This window comes from Pristis pectinata, chromosome 10, assembly GCF_009764475.1.
Source record: "Pristis pectinata isolate sPriPec2 chromosome 10, sPriPec2.1.pri, whole genome shotgun sequence".
Taxonomy (NCBI): domain Eukaryota; kingdom Metazoa; phylum Chordata; class Chondrichthyes; order Rhinopristiformes; family Pristidae; genus Pristis; species Pristis pectinata.
In genome coordinates this window covers 66,178,658-66,192,751 of record NC_067414.1, presented here as the reverse complement: position 1 = coordinate 66,192,751, position 14,094 = coordinate 66,178,658, and the positions used below count along the sequence as shown (strand labels likewise).

Sequence of the window (14,094 nt, the reverse complement as noted above, 5' to 3'; positions counted from 1 at the left end):
ATACTCGTCTCCACATTTCTGCCACCTGCCTACTAAACCATTTCAGCATTCTGAAGACTCTTCCCTCTGCAGCACACAGATCCACTTCTCAATCATTTTCAATGTCCCTTCTTCTCATGACACCTTCCTACACAAATGCTGGAGGTACATCAGTGCCTTTATTTACCCTTTCACTATTCAGGGTTCAAGATGAATCAAAATTATTTGTACTATGCAGTCCTCAACCTCCTACATTATCCCAATGAAGTGAGTAGCAAATTCACATTTCAACTAGGCTCAAAATTAATTTAGCTTTCAGATATTCTACACTCCTCCAGTCATTTTTTATATAATGTAGTATTTTACATCTCATTCCTATCCTTTTTTGCCTTGAACTACCAGCTTTTTTTAAAAAACTTTTTGTGTATTCCAACCCATCACAAACCTTCCCTCTTTTTGCACGCTCCCCTATTTCAATGTATCTTAAAACTTGTTTCATATTTAATTTTTTTTCCAGAAATGACCAGTAACCTTTTCTGTCTCTGTTGATGCTGCCTCATCAACAAAGTATTTTCAGAATTTTCTTTGATTTTGCTCATTAAAAAAGGCTATGCCTCCTGAAAAATCCATTGGGTTTCTTCTGTAAAATCTTAGATTGCAGCACAAAGCATATGCAAAAGAATTGCTCATATTAATTGGCTTATCACTGTTCTCATCTGTTAGAAATGGTGCTGCAAAATTCTAATTTAAAGATGCCACTCTAGTTTCTATTGTATACAATAACTAGTAATAATGCAAATACAAGTTCAAATGGCTTTTAAAAGCTCTGATTTACAAGCAAGTTGGAATTTTTTCTTGATAATCATCATGCATGTTTCCATGTTAGGAAACAGCCCAAAGATGTACCAACCTGCCTGAAGTCTACTTTTTCCTCCAGTAAACCAAACTCTAGTCAAGGCAGACTCTGTGGATTCCAAGAGCATGGGGTGCAATAGTTAGTCCAGAAACAAGACAAATCTCACAATTCATGGTAAGGATAAACGTCTGGCCATTCATGGAGCATTTGGACCTTGTATTGTAAAACATCATAAGGCTTGGGAAAACTCTCAATTACACTTTAATTAATTTTCATAAACCCTTCACAGTACATCACTAAAGTGCTTCTCAAAAAAAAGCAAAACATATTGAGAATAGTTGAGTATGCCAGGTACAACTTTACAAAGCAAAATTTGGTTGTCCCTTGAAACAAAATCTCTATTCAAATCTTGTTCTCCAGCCACACTTCTGCAAAGTAAAATCACTTATCAAACCACTGATACATTAAGGCAAGGTTATAAGTATGCTGGAGAACTAACTTGGATCCATTAGAACATTTGTTCTAAGTATTTCAATAATTTTTACAATGTTTTGTAAGATGAAAATTCCATGGAGGTAGCATATATCCAATTATCTGGTATATAGGCACAAAATGCATTGTGGCTTATCACAACCTAACTCAGAAAATACATCTAATTTTTACTAAACTGTCTCCAACAGATGTTGACCTGCTGCATTTCAACATTTATCACTTTTCTTAAATATGACATTCTACATAAGACTGATTTCACAAAATGTAATGACTTATCTGTATTTCTGGTAGCATTTAAAACCTTTAGGAAGTTTGACATTTCATAAACCCAGCAGCAATAGTTCCCCTCAAATTTACATTCCTGATTCAAGTGTATTATCTGCAGTTAAGTGTAATTTAAAGTAGGTCATTTGAATATTTAAATAATAAACATTTCCATTGGTTCAAATCTGCTAAACTTAACAGTTTATCTGTTAAACAGTAAATATGGACAACTATTTCCCATAACACCTTTCTACTGAAGTACTGCAGCTATCTCACTTAATCAGGTTGTACAATGACTCAGACAGTAGTTAAATTGATTTTACAGCAATTTCATTTTCTTGCAGGATATTGATTATTGTTCTGTAGAACAATGGCTCAGGTTAAAGGGAATATTATTCTATTTAAAGCAAACTGCAAAGAGGGTGGTTTTATTATGAAGATGAAAGATATACATCATGCCCACAGAAGTGAACCTTCATACCAATGAAAGGTCATCTCTGACTAGTTGACACTTGTTTTCCTTGGTTTCTTATGTGATAACAGTATGTTCTGGGGGTAACTATACCACCTAATGCAATATGATAACATGTGCACTAAATTTTCACTTGTAAAAGAAACTCAGTAAATCACAATGCCATATATAACAAATCTGGTGGTTAGACAAGTAATGGAAGGTCATAACAAGGAGCTGCGGTTTGAATATACAGATACTTCCTCTCCAACCTATCCGAAAGAACCGATCATCAGTATTATGACTACTAAATTCAATGACATCAAGAGACTTGACCACAACTGCAGCTTTTATACACAGAACAATATTTTAATATATATGTTTCTGAGAACAGGTGTGCACATTCTGAACAGCAAGAAAAGCTTCAACACAAACTACTAAGTCCAGTAAAAACAAACAGTAATTTAAATACAAATATTTTCTGTATTTGCCATGCTTTAAATCAGGAAAATAATTACAAAGAAAAAAAAGATTTTCTGATAGTTGACCTGCAATTGAAAGCCAAAATAAATGGCACTATTTAAAATAACCATCCATTTATTCTAAGTGAACGATTTTCTTGAAGTATCAAATTCTTGAGATTTATCCACTTTTTACTCAAAACCCTTTCAGCAATATTTACAATGCAAAAATTGAAACAAAGACTTAATGGTTCATTTTGTTTCTGTGTTAATTCCATACTTTTCCTTGAGAATTTTGAGTTGCTCTTCCTTTTTCTTTGTATCCATCTTCTGGAATGCCTATTTACATAATAAAATAAAGATAATTAAAAGCCACGAAAGAACTAGACTTCTAGATTTACATATATTGTCAAAGGAAAGTGAGTTATCATGGCAGACTGTTAATGCTTCAAAGATAGTTAACCACTAAATCATACTTAAATATTCAGTACAACCCAGATTTCCAAAATCCATGCACAGCTTCATGCCAAACTATGATCATAGAACCATAGAACCATACAGCACAAAACAGGCCCTTCGGCCCACCGTGTCGTGCCGTCCATCAGACCACCCTCACACTACCTAACCCCTTCCTCCCGCATATCCCTCTATCTCACGTTCCTCCATATGCCTATCCAACAAGCTCTTGAACCTGTTCAATGTATCTGCCTCCACCACCACCCCAGGCAGTGCATTCCATGCACCAACCACTCTTTGGGTGAAAAACCTCCCTCTGACATCTCCCCTGAACCTCCCACCCATAACCTTAAAGCCATGACCTCTTGTCTTGAGCATTGGTGCCCTGGGAAGGAGGCGCTGACTGTCTACTCTATCTATTCCTCTCAATATTTTATATACCTCTATCATGTCTCCTCTCATCCTCCTCCTTTCCAGTGAATAAAGCCCTAGCACCTTAAGCCTCTCCTCATATTCAATACTCTCCAATCCAGGCAGCATCCTGGTAAATCTCCTCTGCACCCTCTCCAACGCCTCCACGTCCTTCCTATAATGAGGCGACCAGAACTGAACACAGTACTCTAAGTGTGGCCTAACTAGAGTTTTGTAAAGCTGCATCATAACCTCGCGGCTCTTAAACTCCCTTCCAATCTGAGGGCACTCCCTCCACCACAACCCTCTGCTTTCTACATGCAAGCCAATTCCTAATCCACACAGCCAAGCTTCCTTGGATCCCTCGGCCTCTGACCTTCTGAAGAAGCCTACCATGAGGAACCTTATCAAATGCCTTACTAAAATCCATGTAAACCACATCCACCACACTGCCCTCATCAATCTTCCTGGTCACCTCCTCAAAGAACTCTATCAGGCTTGCGAGGCAAGATCATCACTAGCATAATATGTTAATTTCTCTGATTCTAGTCTTCTCCCCATCCTCTCTTGCAGCAGGGCCTCAACCCACCTTATATTCTTTGATACTTCTCACTGAAATGGTACCCCCACTTCTCTAAATCTATTTCTCACACAGCATAAACCTTAGAAACAACCTTTCTATTCAATTTCCTTGTTTTTGTCCCTCTTTCTTTCACCCATGTGACGTTGGACTTTAAAGCAGAAGTGACCAATATAACTTCATAAGAATATAAGAAATAAGAGCAGGAGGAGCCTCTCTGGCCTGTTGAGCCTTCTCCGCCATTCAATAAGATCATGGCTGATCTGGCCGTGGACTCAGATCCACCGACCTGCCTTTTCCCCATAACCCTTAATTCCCCTACTATGCAAAAATCTAACTGTGTCAAATCTATTTGACGAGGAAGCCTCTACTGCTTCCCTGGGCAGAGAATTCCACAGATTCACTACTCTTTGGGAAAAGTAGTTTCTCCTCATCTCCATCCTAAATCTATTCCCCCAAATCTCAAGGCTATGTACCCTAGTTCTGGTCTCACCTACCATTGGAAACAACCTTCCTGCCTCTATCTTATCTATCCCTTTCATAATTTTATACGTTTCTATAGGATCCCCTCTTATTCTTCCGAATTCCAGCAAGTATAGTCCCAGGCGACTCAATTTCTCCTCATAGGTATTGGTATATTATTGTCACTTGTACCAAGGTACAGTGAAAAGCTTGTCTTGCGTACCGATCGCACAGGTCAATTCATTACACAGTGCAGTTACATTGAGTCAGTACAGAGCGCATTGATGTAGTACAGGTAAAAACAATAACAGTTCAGAGTAAAGTGTCACAGCTACAGAGAAAGTGCAGTGCAATAAGGTGCGAGGTCACAACAAGGTAGATCGTGAGGTCATAGTCCATCTCATTGTATAAGGGAACTGTTCAATAGTCTTAAGCTGCCCTTAAGTCTGGTGGTACGTGCCTTCAGGCTCCTGTATCTTCTTCCCGATGGAAGAGGAGAGAAGAAAGAACGTCCTGGGTGGGTGGGGTCTTTGATTATGCTGGCTGCTTTACCAAGACAGTGAGAGGTAAAGAGAGTCCAAGGAGGCTAACCCCCTCATCTCCGGAATCAACCTGGTGAACCTCCTCTGCAGCACCTCCAAAGCCAGTATATCTTTCCTTAAGTAAGGAGACCAGAACTGCACGCAGTACTCCAGGTGCAGCCTCACCAGTACTTGTACAGTTGCAGTACAACCTCCTGCTCTTAAATTCAACCCCTCTAGCAATGAAGGCCAATATTCCATTTGCCTGTCAAACTGTTTATAAATCTACTATTGCATTCATACTTAAAATTGCAATTCAAGTATTAAACTCTTACCCTGTTTGCATTGTAGTATAAAACTACAAGGTATCTGTTGCAGACGTTAAATCCAGATAAATGATCACAAGCATTCTTGGCATCAAAAATGTCTTCATACACCACATAGGCAGTTCCTCTCGTCTCAGGTGTATTTCCACTGCAACACAAGTTACAATTACTAATGCAAGTTGAACAATGTTAAAATTAATGTCAATTACAAGTTTCATCAACCCAAATCTGACTTCCCTTCTTTTGGTGGTCACATAATGAATTAACTGTAATGTCCTCTTTGAAGGTCATCTCACCTATGACTTTTGTGCCTGCACAATGCTATACGGAAATGAAAGACAAACTTAGTTGCTTGCACATCAGACCTTCACCACTGGAGAGCATCAAGTTTAAGGGTAGAGTATGAGCATCCTGAACTGAGGATTGAATGCATTTCAAATCCAGCCCCTCAGCTTCGCACGATGTAGCGCTGGTGCAGAAGGATTCGTCACTTCAGACCTAGTTGCCTGAGGTGATGGTGAGGTCCCCCAGAGCAACTGGATGCATAGAGAGCAAAGTTGTTCTCTGCCCATTAAATTTATAGTTGTAAAATTAATATTACAAAGAGAAATACAATGGGAAGTAGAAGCCTAGAACACAGTTCTCCCTAACCACTGAGGCTACCTCAATAGAACTCATAAATTAAGCAAGGTTTTAGGGATTATAAAGCCATGGTGAGCAGACGGTTGAGATATAACCAAGATCTAACTGAACAGCACAGACAAAGCTGAATTAACTATTTCTGTTTCTATGTGCAGCATCTTATTTTTAATTCTTGTTTGAAATGTTATGGAACTTAATAGATTATACACTTCAGTAAACATATTTTTCATTTATAAAGATATTTACAATTTATTCATAGTACAGTAAACCAAAACTAAACATATCTGTTTCCTCTTTGAACATCTGGTATGAATTGGAACCTAATCAATGAGGTACAAGTTTCTTTCCTGGATATTGGAGTCCACGGTGAAAAGCATCTTGAACACTAAGCAAGCTGTATCCACAGCATGAAAATACTGAATTCTATACCAATTTGCTTTGTTAGAATTACAAATTTCTGCTCTTGTGAAAGTTAGTGCAAGATACAAATAAATTTCACTTGCAGTGAGGTTACACAATTCTGAATTTGGTTAAGGATACTGTAGCTTTCAATACTATAATTCTAAGCAAACTCATCACCAAACTCCGAGACCTGAGACTCAACACCTCCTTCTGCAACTGGATCCTTGCCTTCCTGACCAACAGACTGCAATCAGTAAAGATAGGCAGCAACACCTCCAGCACAATTATTCTCAACACTGGTGCCCCACAAGGCTGCGTCCTTAGCCCTCCACTCTGCTCCCTATATACTCATGACTGTGTGGCCAGATTCTGCTCTAACTCCATCGACAAGTTTATAGATGATACCACCGTAGTAGGCCGTATCTCAAATAATGATGAGTCAGAGAATGGGAAGGAGATAGAGAGCTTAGTGACATGGTGTCATGACAACAACCTTTCCTGCAATATCAGCAAAACAAAAGAGCTGGTCATTGACTTCAGGAAAGGGGGCAGTGTACATGCACCTGTCTACATCAATGGTGCTGAGGTCGAAAGGGTTGAGAGCTTCAAGTTCCTAGGACTGAACATCACCAATAGCCTGTCCTGGTCCAATCACATAGACGCCATGCCAAGAAAGCTCACCAGCACCTCGACTTCCTCAGGAGGCTAAAGAAATTTGGCATGTCCCCTTTGACACTCACAAACTTTTTATCGATGCACCTTAGAAAGCATCCCATCTGGATGCATTACAGCTTGGTATGGCAACTGCTCTACCCAGGACCACAAGAAACTGCAGAGAGTCATGGACACAGCCCAGCACATCACGAAAACCAGCCTCCGCTCCACCAACTCTGTCTATACCTTTCCCTGCCTTGGTTAAGCAGCTAGCATAACCAAATACCCCACCCAGGTCATTCTCTCTTCTCTTCTCTCCTCTCCTATCATGCAGAAGATACAGGAGCCTGGGGACACACACCACCAGGCTCAAGGACAGCTTCTAGCCCATGGTGATAAGACTATTGAATGGTTCCCTTAAAGAATGAGATGGAATCTTCACCTCAAAATCTACCTTGTTCGACCTTGCACCTTATTGTCTACCTGCAATGCACTTCCCTGTATTTGTGACAGTTTGTATTGTTGTTTTTACCCTGTACTACCTCAATGCACACTGTAATGAATTGACCTGTACGATCAGTATACAAGACAAGTTTTTCACTGTACCTCAGTACAAATGACAATAATAAACCAATACTTTATACTTGAAGGGATGTAGGAAGAACTGCTGGGTGGAGAGGGAAGAAAGAAATGAGTTATTCTGTTCAGACAAAGGGCATCAGAACTGAAACATTAACTGTTTCTCTTCTTACAAACACTACTTGAACGTTTGCAGCATTTTATTTCAGATCTCCAGCACCTTTTTTTAAATTTTCACTTACACTCTGATCTGTCTGATTGGTCCATACTTCCCAAATATATCATACATTTCTTCTGCCGTTATTTTGTATGGCAAATTTCTTATGTATAAGATGCGGTTCACTTCGGGAGGCAAACGAATCTATAGAAAGGAAACAAATAAGAAAAAAGGGTTATTGTTAACAAACCCCAATTTGTATTGAATGTCTGGCAAAGGGAAGGGGTGGGCGGAGAGGAAGCAGTGAGGAGGTGTGTGTGTGTGGAGTGGGGGAGGCGTGAGGGGGGAGGGGGAGGTGAGGTGGCGAGTGGGGGTTGGGGGGAGGTGAGGGGGCGAGGGGAGGGGGGAGGTGAGGTGGCGAGTGGGGGTTGAGGGGGGGAGGGGGCGAGTGGGGGTTGAGGGGGGAGGTGAGGGGGCGAGTGGGGGAGGTGAGGGGGGCGAGTGGGGGAGGTGAGGGGGAGGTGAGGGGGCGAGTGGGGGTTGAGGGGGGAGGTGAGGGGGCGAGTGGGGGTTGAGGGGGGAGGTGAGGGGGCGAGTGGGGGGTGAGGGGGGAGGTGAGGGGGCGAGTGGGGGTTGAGGGGGGAGGTGAGGGGGCGAGTGGGGGTTGAGGGGGGAGGTGAGGGGGCGAGTGGGGGGTGAGGGGGGAGGTGAGGGGGCGAGTGGGGGTTGAAGGGGGAGGTGAGGGGGCGAGTGGGGGTTGAGGGGGGAGGTGAGGGGGCGAGTGGGGGTTGAGGGGGGAGGTGAGGGGGCAAGTGGGGGTTGAGGGGGCGAGTGGGGGTTGAGGGGGGAGGTGAGGGGGCGAGTGGGGGTTGAGGGGGAGGTGAGGGGGCGAGTGGGGGTTGAGGGGAGGTGAGGGGAGGTGAGGGGAGGTGAGGGGAGGTGAGGGGGCGAGTGAGGGAGGAGGGGCGAGGAGGATGGAGGAGGGGCGGGGATGAGAGAGCGGTGGGGGGGTGGGAAGGATCGGTGGGAGGAGGGGCGGGGATGTGGGATGGATGGATGGATTCCGGGGATGTGGGATGGATGGATTCCGGGGGTGGGGCGGGCGGGAGCGGAGCTGCTGAGGGAGGTCGGGCTGCAGCCTGGCCAGGGCTCCGATGCGGAGCCACCCCGAGGCGCCAGCGCTGCCGCCCACTCACGTTCGCCCGCTTGGCCGCTTGCATCGCCATGTTGCCCCCTCCGCCGTCCGCGCCGCACGAAACCGGATGTAGCGTCAGCCCCGCCGCGATCCAACCGGAAGCCCACCGCAATCACGCGCGTCACCTGCGTCGTGACGTCACTGTCCCCGCTGATTGACAGGTCCGGCGATCCCGGGGTCACCGAGGGTGTTAGAGAGTCGCCGGAAACGTCCGCAACGCCTTTAATTTAAAGCTGACGTAAGGTGCAAGCCCAACATGCAATTAGACATATTTATGAAGGTGAAAAAAAAACAAATATTATGCTTTATTTTGAGTGATTTAAAGGCTGGTGAGAACACTTGTGGATTACCGTTCAGTTTCTCCTCCTTGCCCGAAGCCTCAGTGGGAGAGCAGTGAGGGTGTGGGGCTTCTTGTGCAGAGAACACAGAAAGATGGCCCACAGGCGAGGTTTTAAAGGAACGTAGGCCCTTATTTCAAGAGGCTTGGAATATAAAAGTAAAGCCTTTACTGCCACGGTACAAGGCAAAAGTGAACCACCTGGAGTAATTTAAACAATTTTATTTCCCCCTATTTAATGAAAGTATTATTTCATTGGATGTGATTCAATAAAAGTTCACTAGGATGATCCTGGTTATGGAAAGGTTGTCCTACGAGCAAAGGTTGAGACAGAGATTAGAAGACCAAATTGGAAAAGAATTTTGAAGGAAATCGGAAAATGCTAGAAACATTTAGGAGGTCAGGTACCAAATGTGAAGAGCGAGAAAAGCAGAGTTAGTTTTTACAGACCCCTCAATATAACTGGTTAACTTTGTTTAATTCTTCCCCTCACCCCTTCACCACGGTTCTTCCTACATACCTTCAAGTATGGAGCATCCATTATCAATCAGATTCAGAACTGTGTAATCCCATTGTAAGGGAATGCTGCCCGTATCCTCCATGCACTTCTGAAAGGTGCCCCTTGTTTCACAGGAGTGGACATTTGTCATTCTAATAAAAAACTAAATGGTACAAATTTCAATATTTTCATTCGTGGGCTTAAGCACTTTGTTCATGAGCAACTCACAGCATAAGTCTTTAGCCGTGAGCAATGTAGGCATTCCCAGATGAGAAGTTGTAACCTTTCTCCAGTTCTGCTAATATCACCAGTGTAGTATCTCAAGGCAGTAAAAGAATTAGGAAATGTTCTTTAAAGAATAACACTATTGGTAGATTACCTAGATGAGAAATTTATTATGCTTAACATTAAAGTAATCATCACTGTCATTTTGGCAGTTTGATTTAGTGCCAACTTCTAACTACATTATCAGAATATGACAGACATTAAATTAGGCTGAATGGTTTCATTGTTCAATGGAGAGTGAAGGGAGTGGTGAAAGACGTAACGCAGACTTAAGCAAAAGAGATGTGACCCAAGTTCTCAGGGCAGTAGGATAAGAAGCTCTGGGGAACTGCTGAGCTCTGAGTTGATGCTTGATATTTCCGGCTATGAAGCGTTTGGGTGTGGCTGTGGTGCTCCCCCCACTACAAAATGCAAGCCCAAAATCTGCACCAGACTACAACTGGCCATGATGTGCTGTAGTTTACTGAAGAGACTTTATCGTCCCCACACCCCTGATTGATCTATTCTCCTTGTATGAATTTTCCCATCTAATTAGTGATCTGTAATATTTGTGATTCTGAACTAACCCTATTTGTACCTGTGATCCTCTGAAATGATGGGTTTACAAATAAGGTGCCATGAGCAAGTTGGAAAAAGAGGAAAAAAATCACTTTTCTTCCTCCAATAAAACTTCATATTGACAATAAAATGCAACATTGGTGAATATACATTTTGCTCTCAGAGTATTGCTGGTAGCGTTGCAAAAAGCATGAGTAGACTACTAAATATTGCCATTTTTCCATGGCATGTAATGGCCAGTGGTGTGATGATGGTGAAAAATCAGAAGAATGAAATTGTGGGCAGGAGTAAAGTGATAGACCAATGTCATGCCCTATTACTTGAAAGGAAATTAAGATTTTTCTGAAGTTTACAGTCTGTGTGCCATGCTTATTTAGCAGGAATTTTGTGAATGGTATATGGTATTCAGCAAAGCAGTAAATGGCCTTCGCAAAAAAAAAGTGAGGCACTGTGAGTGTTGACATCACTTACAGGGATAAACCCGTTTCCCAGCAGATTACAAAGTAGGATTGCTTCAACGTCCTTGCATGTTTGAATAAAGAACCAGCATGAATGACAAAATCTACTGCTCTTTAAAAGAAACAAAGTTAAGGCCATTTTTAGCATCATGTCTAATAAGTGGAAGGGGGGGGGGGGGAAAGGTTCCACATGCACATTCTTCTGAAAACAGGTTGAGTAGATTTCAAAATCATAGTTCAGCTTCTTCATGGGGCCTGCAGAATCAGTGCACAGACATACCGCCTCAGCCCTTGATTTTGTTGTTATGTTTATTTTGTTGCACTGTACAGATGGAACAAGATCAAAATTGGATTATCTTATTGGCCAAAGTTTTTTTTTTATGTAACCAAATGATTTTACTAAACAGGATAAACACTGAAAAAAATTCCTGGTCAAGAAAAGAAGTCAAGCTCCACTTAGATCTCTTAGTTGGTCTCTCATCATATTAGACTCTCTGGATGAGAGCATCACGGTACTTTTATGTGTGCTTATAAAATACTGTTGATTGACCACTAGTTACACATTGATAGAGTGTTTAACATTAGCTGTTACTGATTCTTTTTCCCTGAAGGTAACATGCATGCGGTCAAAAATTTCCTGCATGTGTTGGAAGCCAATCAGCGTCGCTGTGTCCCAACTGTTGGAATCAGCAGGGAAGGTGAAATATTAAATCAAATTAAAGACTCTTGCCACTATTTCAAAGAAAGCGAGAAAATTCACCAAGTGCCATCCCGTTTGGAAAATTAATTGCTAAGCCAAGACCACCACACAGTGTTTAACTCATTGCTGTTCATTCAACCTTGCCAGCCAAAAACAGAGACTACATTTTAAGTGTAATCCATTAACTGCAAAGTTCTCTGGCATGTTCTCAGATTATAAGGTTTTAAAAGTAACTCCTTTGGTTTATCACACATTTTTTAAAAGAATGCATCACACATTTTCTTTGTGAGTTCTTTATTGTACAGTGGCTCAGGAAAGGCATTGTAGGAACTGCAGCCTTCACTATGTGCAAAGAAAAATGCATATTCACCAACCCACTAATACTTTAAAATTTGTTGGTTGCCATTTTGAAGTCATTTCACCTTCTAACATTCTATTGCTATCAGTTGTGAGGAAAAGCAACATGGCTACTGAATGGTTCCATTCATTCATATTGTTGGTTGTAACTGGTCACACCAGGCCATTATGCTTTCTTGAGTTGTTGAAGGAGACTGATCTAGCAACAATAAGGAATTAATAAACAAAGAATGTTAAGATAATGTGTGTTTTGATGGGGAACTTGGTGGCGATGGTGTCCCATGTATCTGCTGTTCTTGTGTTTCCATATGATCATGGTCAAGGGAGTGAGATGCTGTTAAAACAATCTTTCAGTTGTTGCGGTGTATTTTGTGGATTAAACATACTGTTGGCCATAGACAAAAACTAACATTAAATTATTAAAGTTGATACTAAAGTGGCTGACTAATGTTAAGGAGGTGAGGTGATTTAAGAAAGGTCTTAAGGAAGGAGAAGATCTGGAGAGGTTTACGCCAATTTTTGTGTAAGAGAGAATATGCTTTGGAAGCTCAGCTCAAACACAAATAGGTTGCCAAAGATGCAAACGATCTGGTTCGGCCTGATGCAGTGATGAGAATTCAGCTGCAAAGGGAAGGAGTTTGATGGCAGGAAACTGCAGACCAACCAGTCAGTGAAGGGGTCAGGGGAGATGGTGAAATAGAGCTGGGAATCATCAGTGTACATATGGAACGTGTCTCAAGCTAACATATTCCGCTGTAGTCTGTAGGTGCTGAGGAGAGTGCATTCATGCATCTTATAACTGCAGTTTATCATCTTTTCATTTACAACAGAAGAACTGCAGAGACAGCACTAATTACTGAAGATGTTGGAGGAGGTAATTTTTAACTCAAATAAACTTCTATATTGTGTCATATTTTAAGTGTGTTCCATAGTTGATTTCTGTTTTAGGCTCAAAGACAGACTTTCTTTCTTCGTGAGAATGCAAGGAGAGGACCATTACTTGCAATTTATATTTTAATTTCAATCTTTCAATCCTAACACTAATATTTTTAAAAAAAAGCAGCATGACTGATATTTTAATCTAAGACGATCTTAACTCATTTTCATTTTAGCCCAAAGCTTTTTGCACTGTAGTTGATCGGTTATTGAAGCTTTATAACATTTTCTTCATGATGATTTCATTTCCCAATGTAAGACTAACAACAGGAGATAATACTATTGAGGGCATATTAAATGTTAAGAAGAATTGCTCTCTTGCAAAGAAAATAATGTGGATAATACAGAAAAATGAATTACTTCAATTTCAATTACATGTTAAATAGTAATGTAATTTAAAAAAATAATTGTACCAACTTGAATAGCATACTAAATAATTTGCTACACAGCAGTTGCTTTCCAGGATCACTATGAAATGTCACTATTACTGAAAATGATACTGTATTAATATTTGTTTTTAACTAGTAAAGTTTGAGCACCCTTAATAGTTTATTCAGTTTACATGATGAGCAACTGAAGCAGTTGGGTTTTCCCAGATTCATCCCATACCTCCCCTTGGTTAACTGATAATATCATTGGTGACAGTTGAAATTGTCCTCAGTGCCTCTGCATTAAGGAAGAAAAAAAATCTGCCTTTTCCCTATTTTTGATTACCATCCCACAATAGTTTCAATTGCGTGATGGAATCCTTTATTTAAATATAATAATAACGTATTCTGTATAACCATGGAAGGACAGCAAGACACCTTGATAACTGCAGCCATAAAAAAAGTGCCAATCATTTGCACAATGTGTTGGGAACTCATTCCCAATATGCAGGTGATAATACTGAGGCCAATATATCACTAAAAAATATACATCAAGGAAGATCCAAATAATCTGTAGCTTCTTACACACCTTTATAGGTTTTGAATTTGACTGCCTTCATGCACAGTTGTTCTACTGGCGTATTCACTCCAGTAGCAAGGACATGTCAGTGGTTCACTCTACATTGTAATCATATATTTTTGGTCACT

At 41.2% G+C, this 14,094-nt stretch overlaps 1 protein-coding gene across 1 annotated transcript; it reads right to left on the bottom strand.

The window, feature by feature from the left end:
• Positions 1-1,078: 1,078 nt before the first annotated feature.
• sf3b6 (splicing factor 3b, subunit 6) lies at positions 1,079-9,053 on the bottom strand. The gene is made up of 4 exons (XM_052024782.1): positions 8,890-9,053; positions 7,779-7,897; positions 5,269-5,407; positions 1,079-2,842 (listed from the first exon to the last, which is right to left on the bottom strand). The coding sequence occupies exons 1-4, from the start codon at positions 8,917-8,919 to the stop codon at positions 2,756-2,758; spliced, it is 375 nt and encodes a 124-aa protein (XP_051880742.1). The 5' UTR covers positions 8,920-9,053; the 3' UTR covers positions 1,079-2,755.
• Positions 9,054-14,094: the final 5,041 nt, after the last annotated feature.

Bases quoted from the DNA above. Each gene is read 5' to 3' on its own strand.
- sf3b6 (XM_052024782.1), bottom strand. From the start codon at position 8,919: ATGGCGATGCAAGCGGCCAAGCGGGCGAAC. The intron at 7,898-8,889 runs GTGAGTGGGCGG...TCCTTTCTATAG, and splicing joins AAGCGGCCAAGCGGGCGAAC to ATTCGTTTGCCTCCCGAAGT. The intron at 2,843-5,268 runs GTAAGAGTTTAA...TTATGTAAATAG, and splicing joins TATACTACAATGCAAACAGG to GCATTCCAGAAGATGGATAC.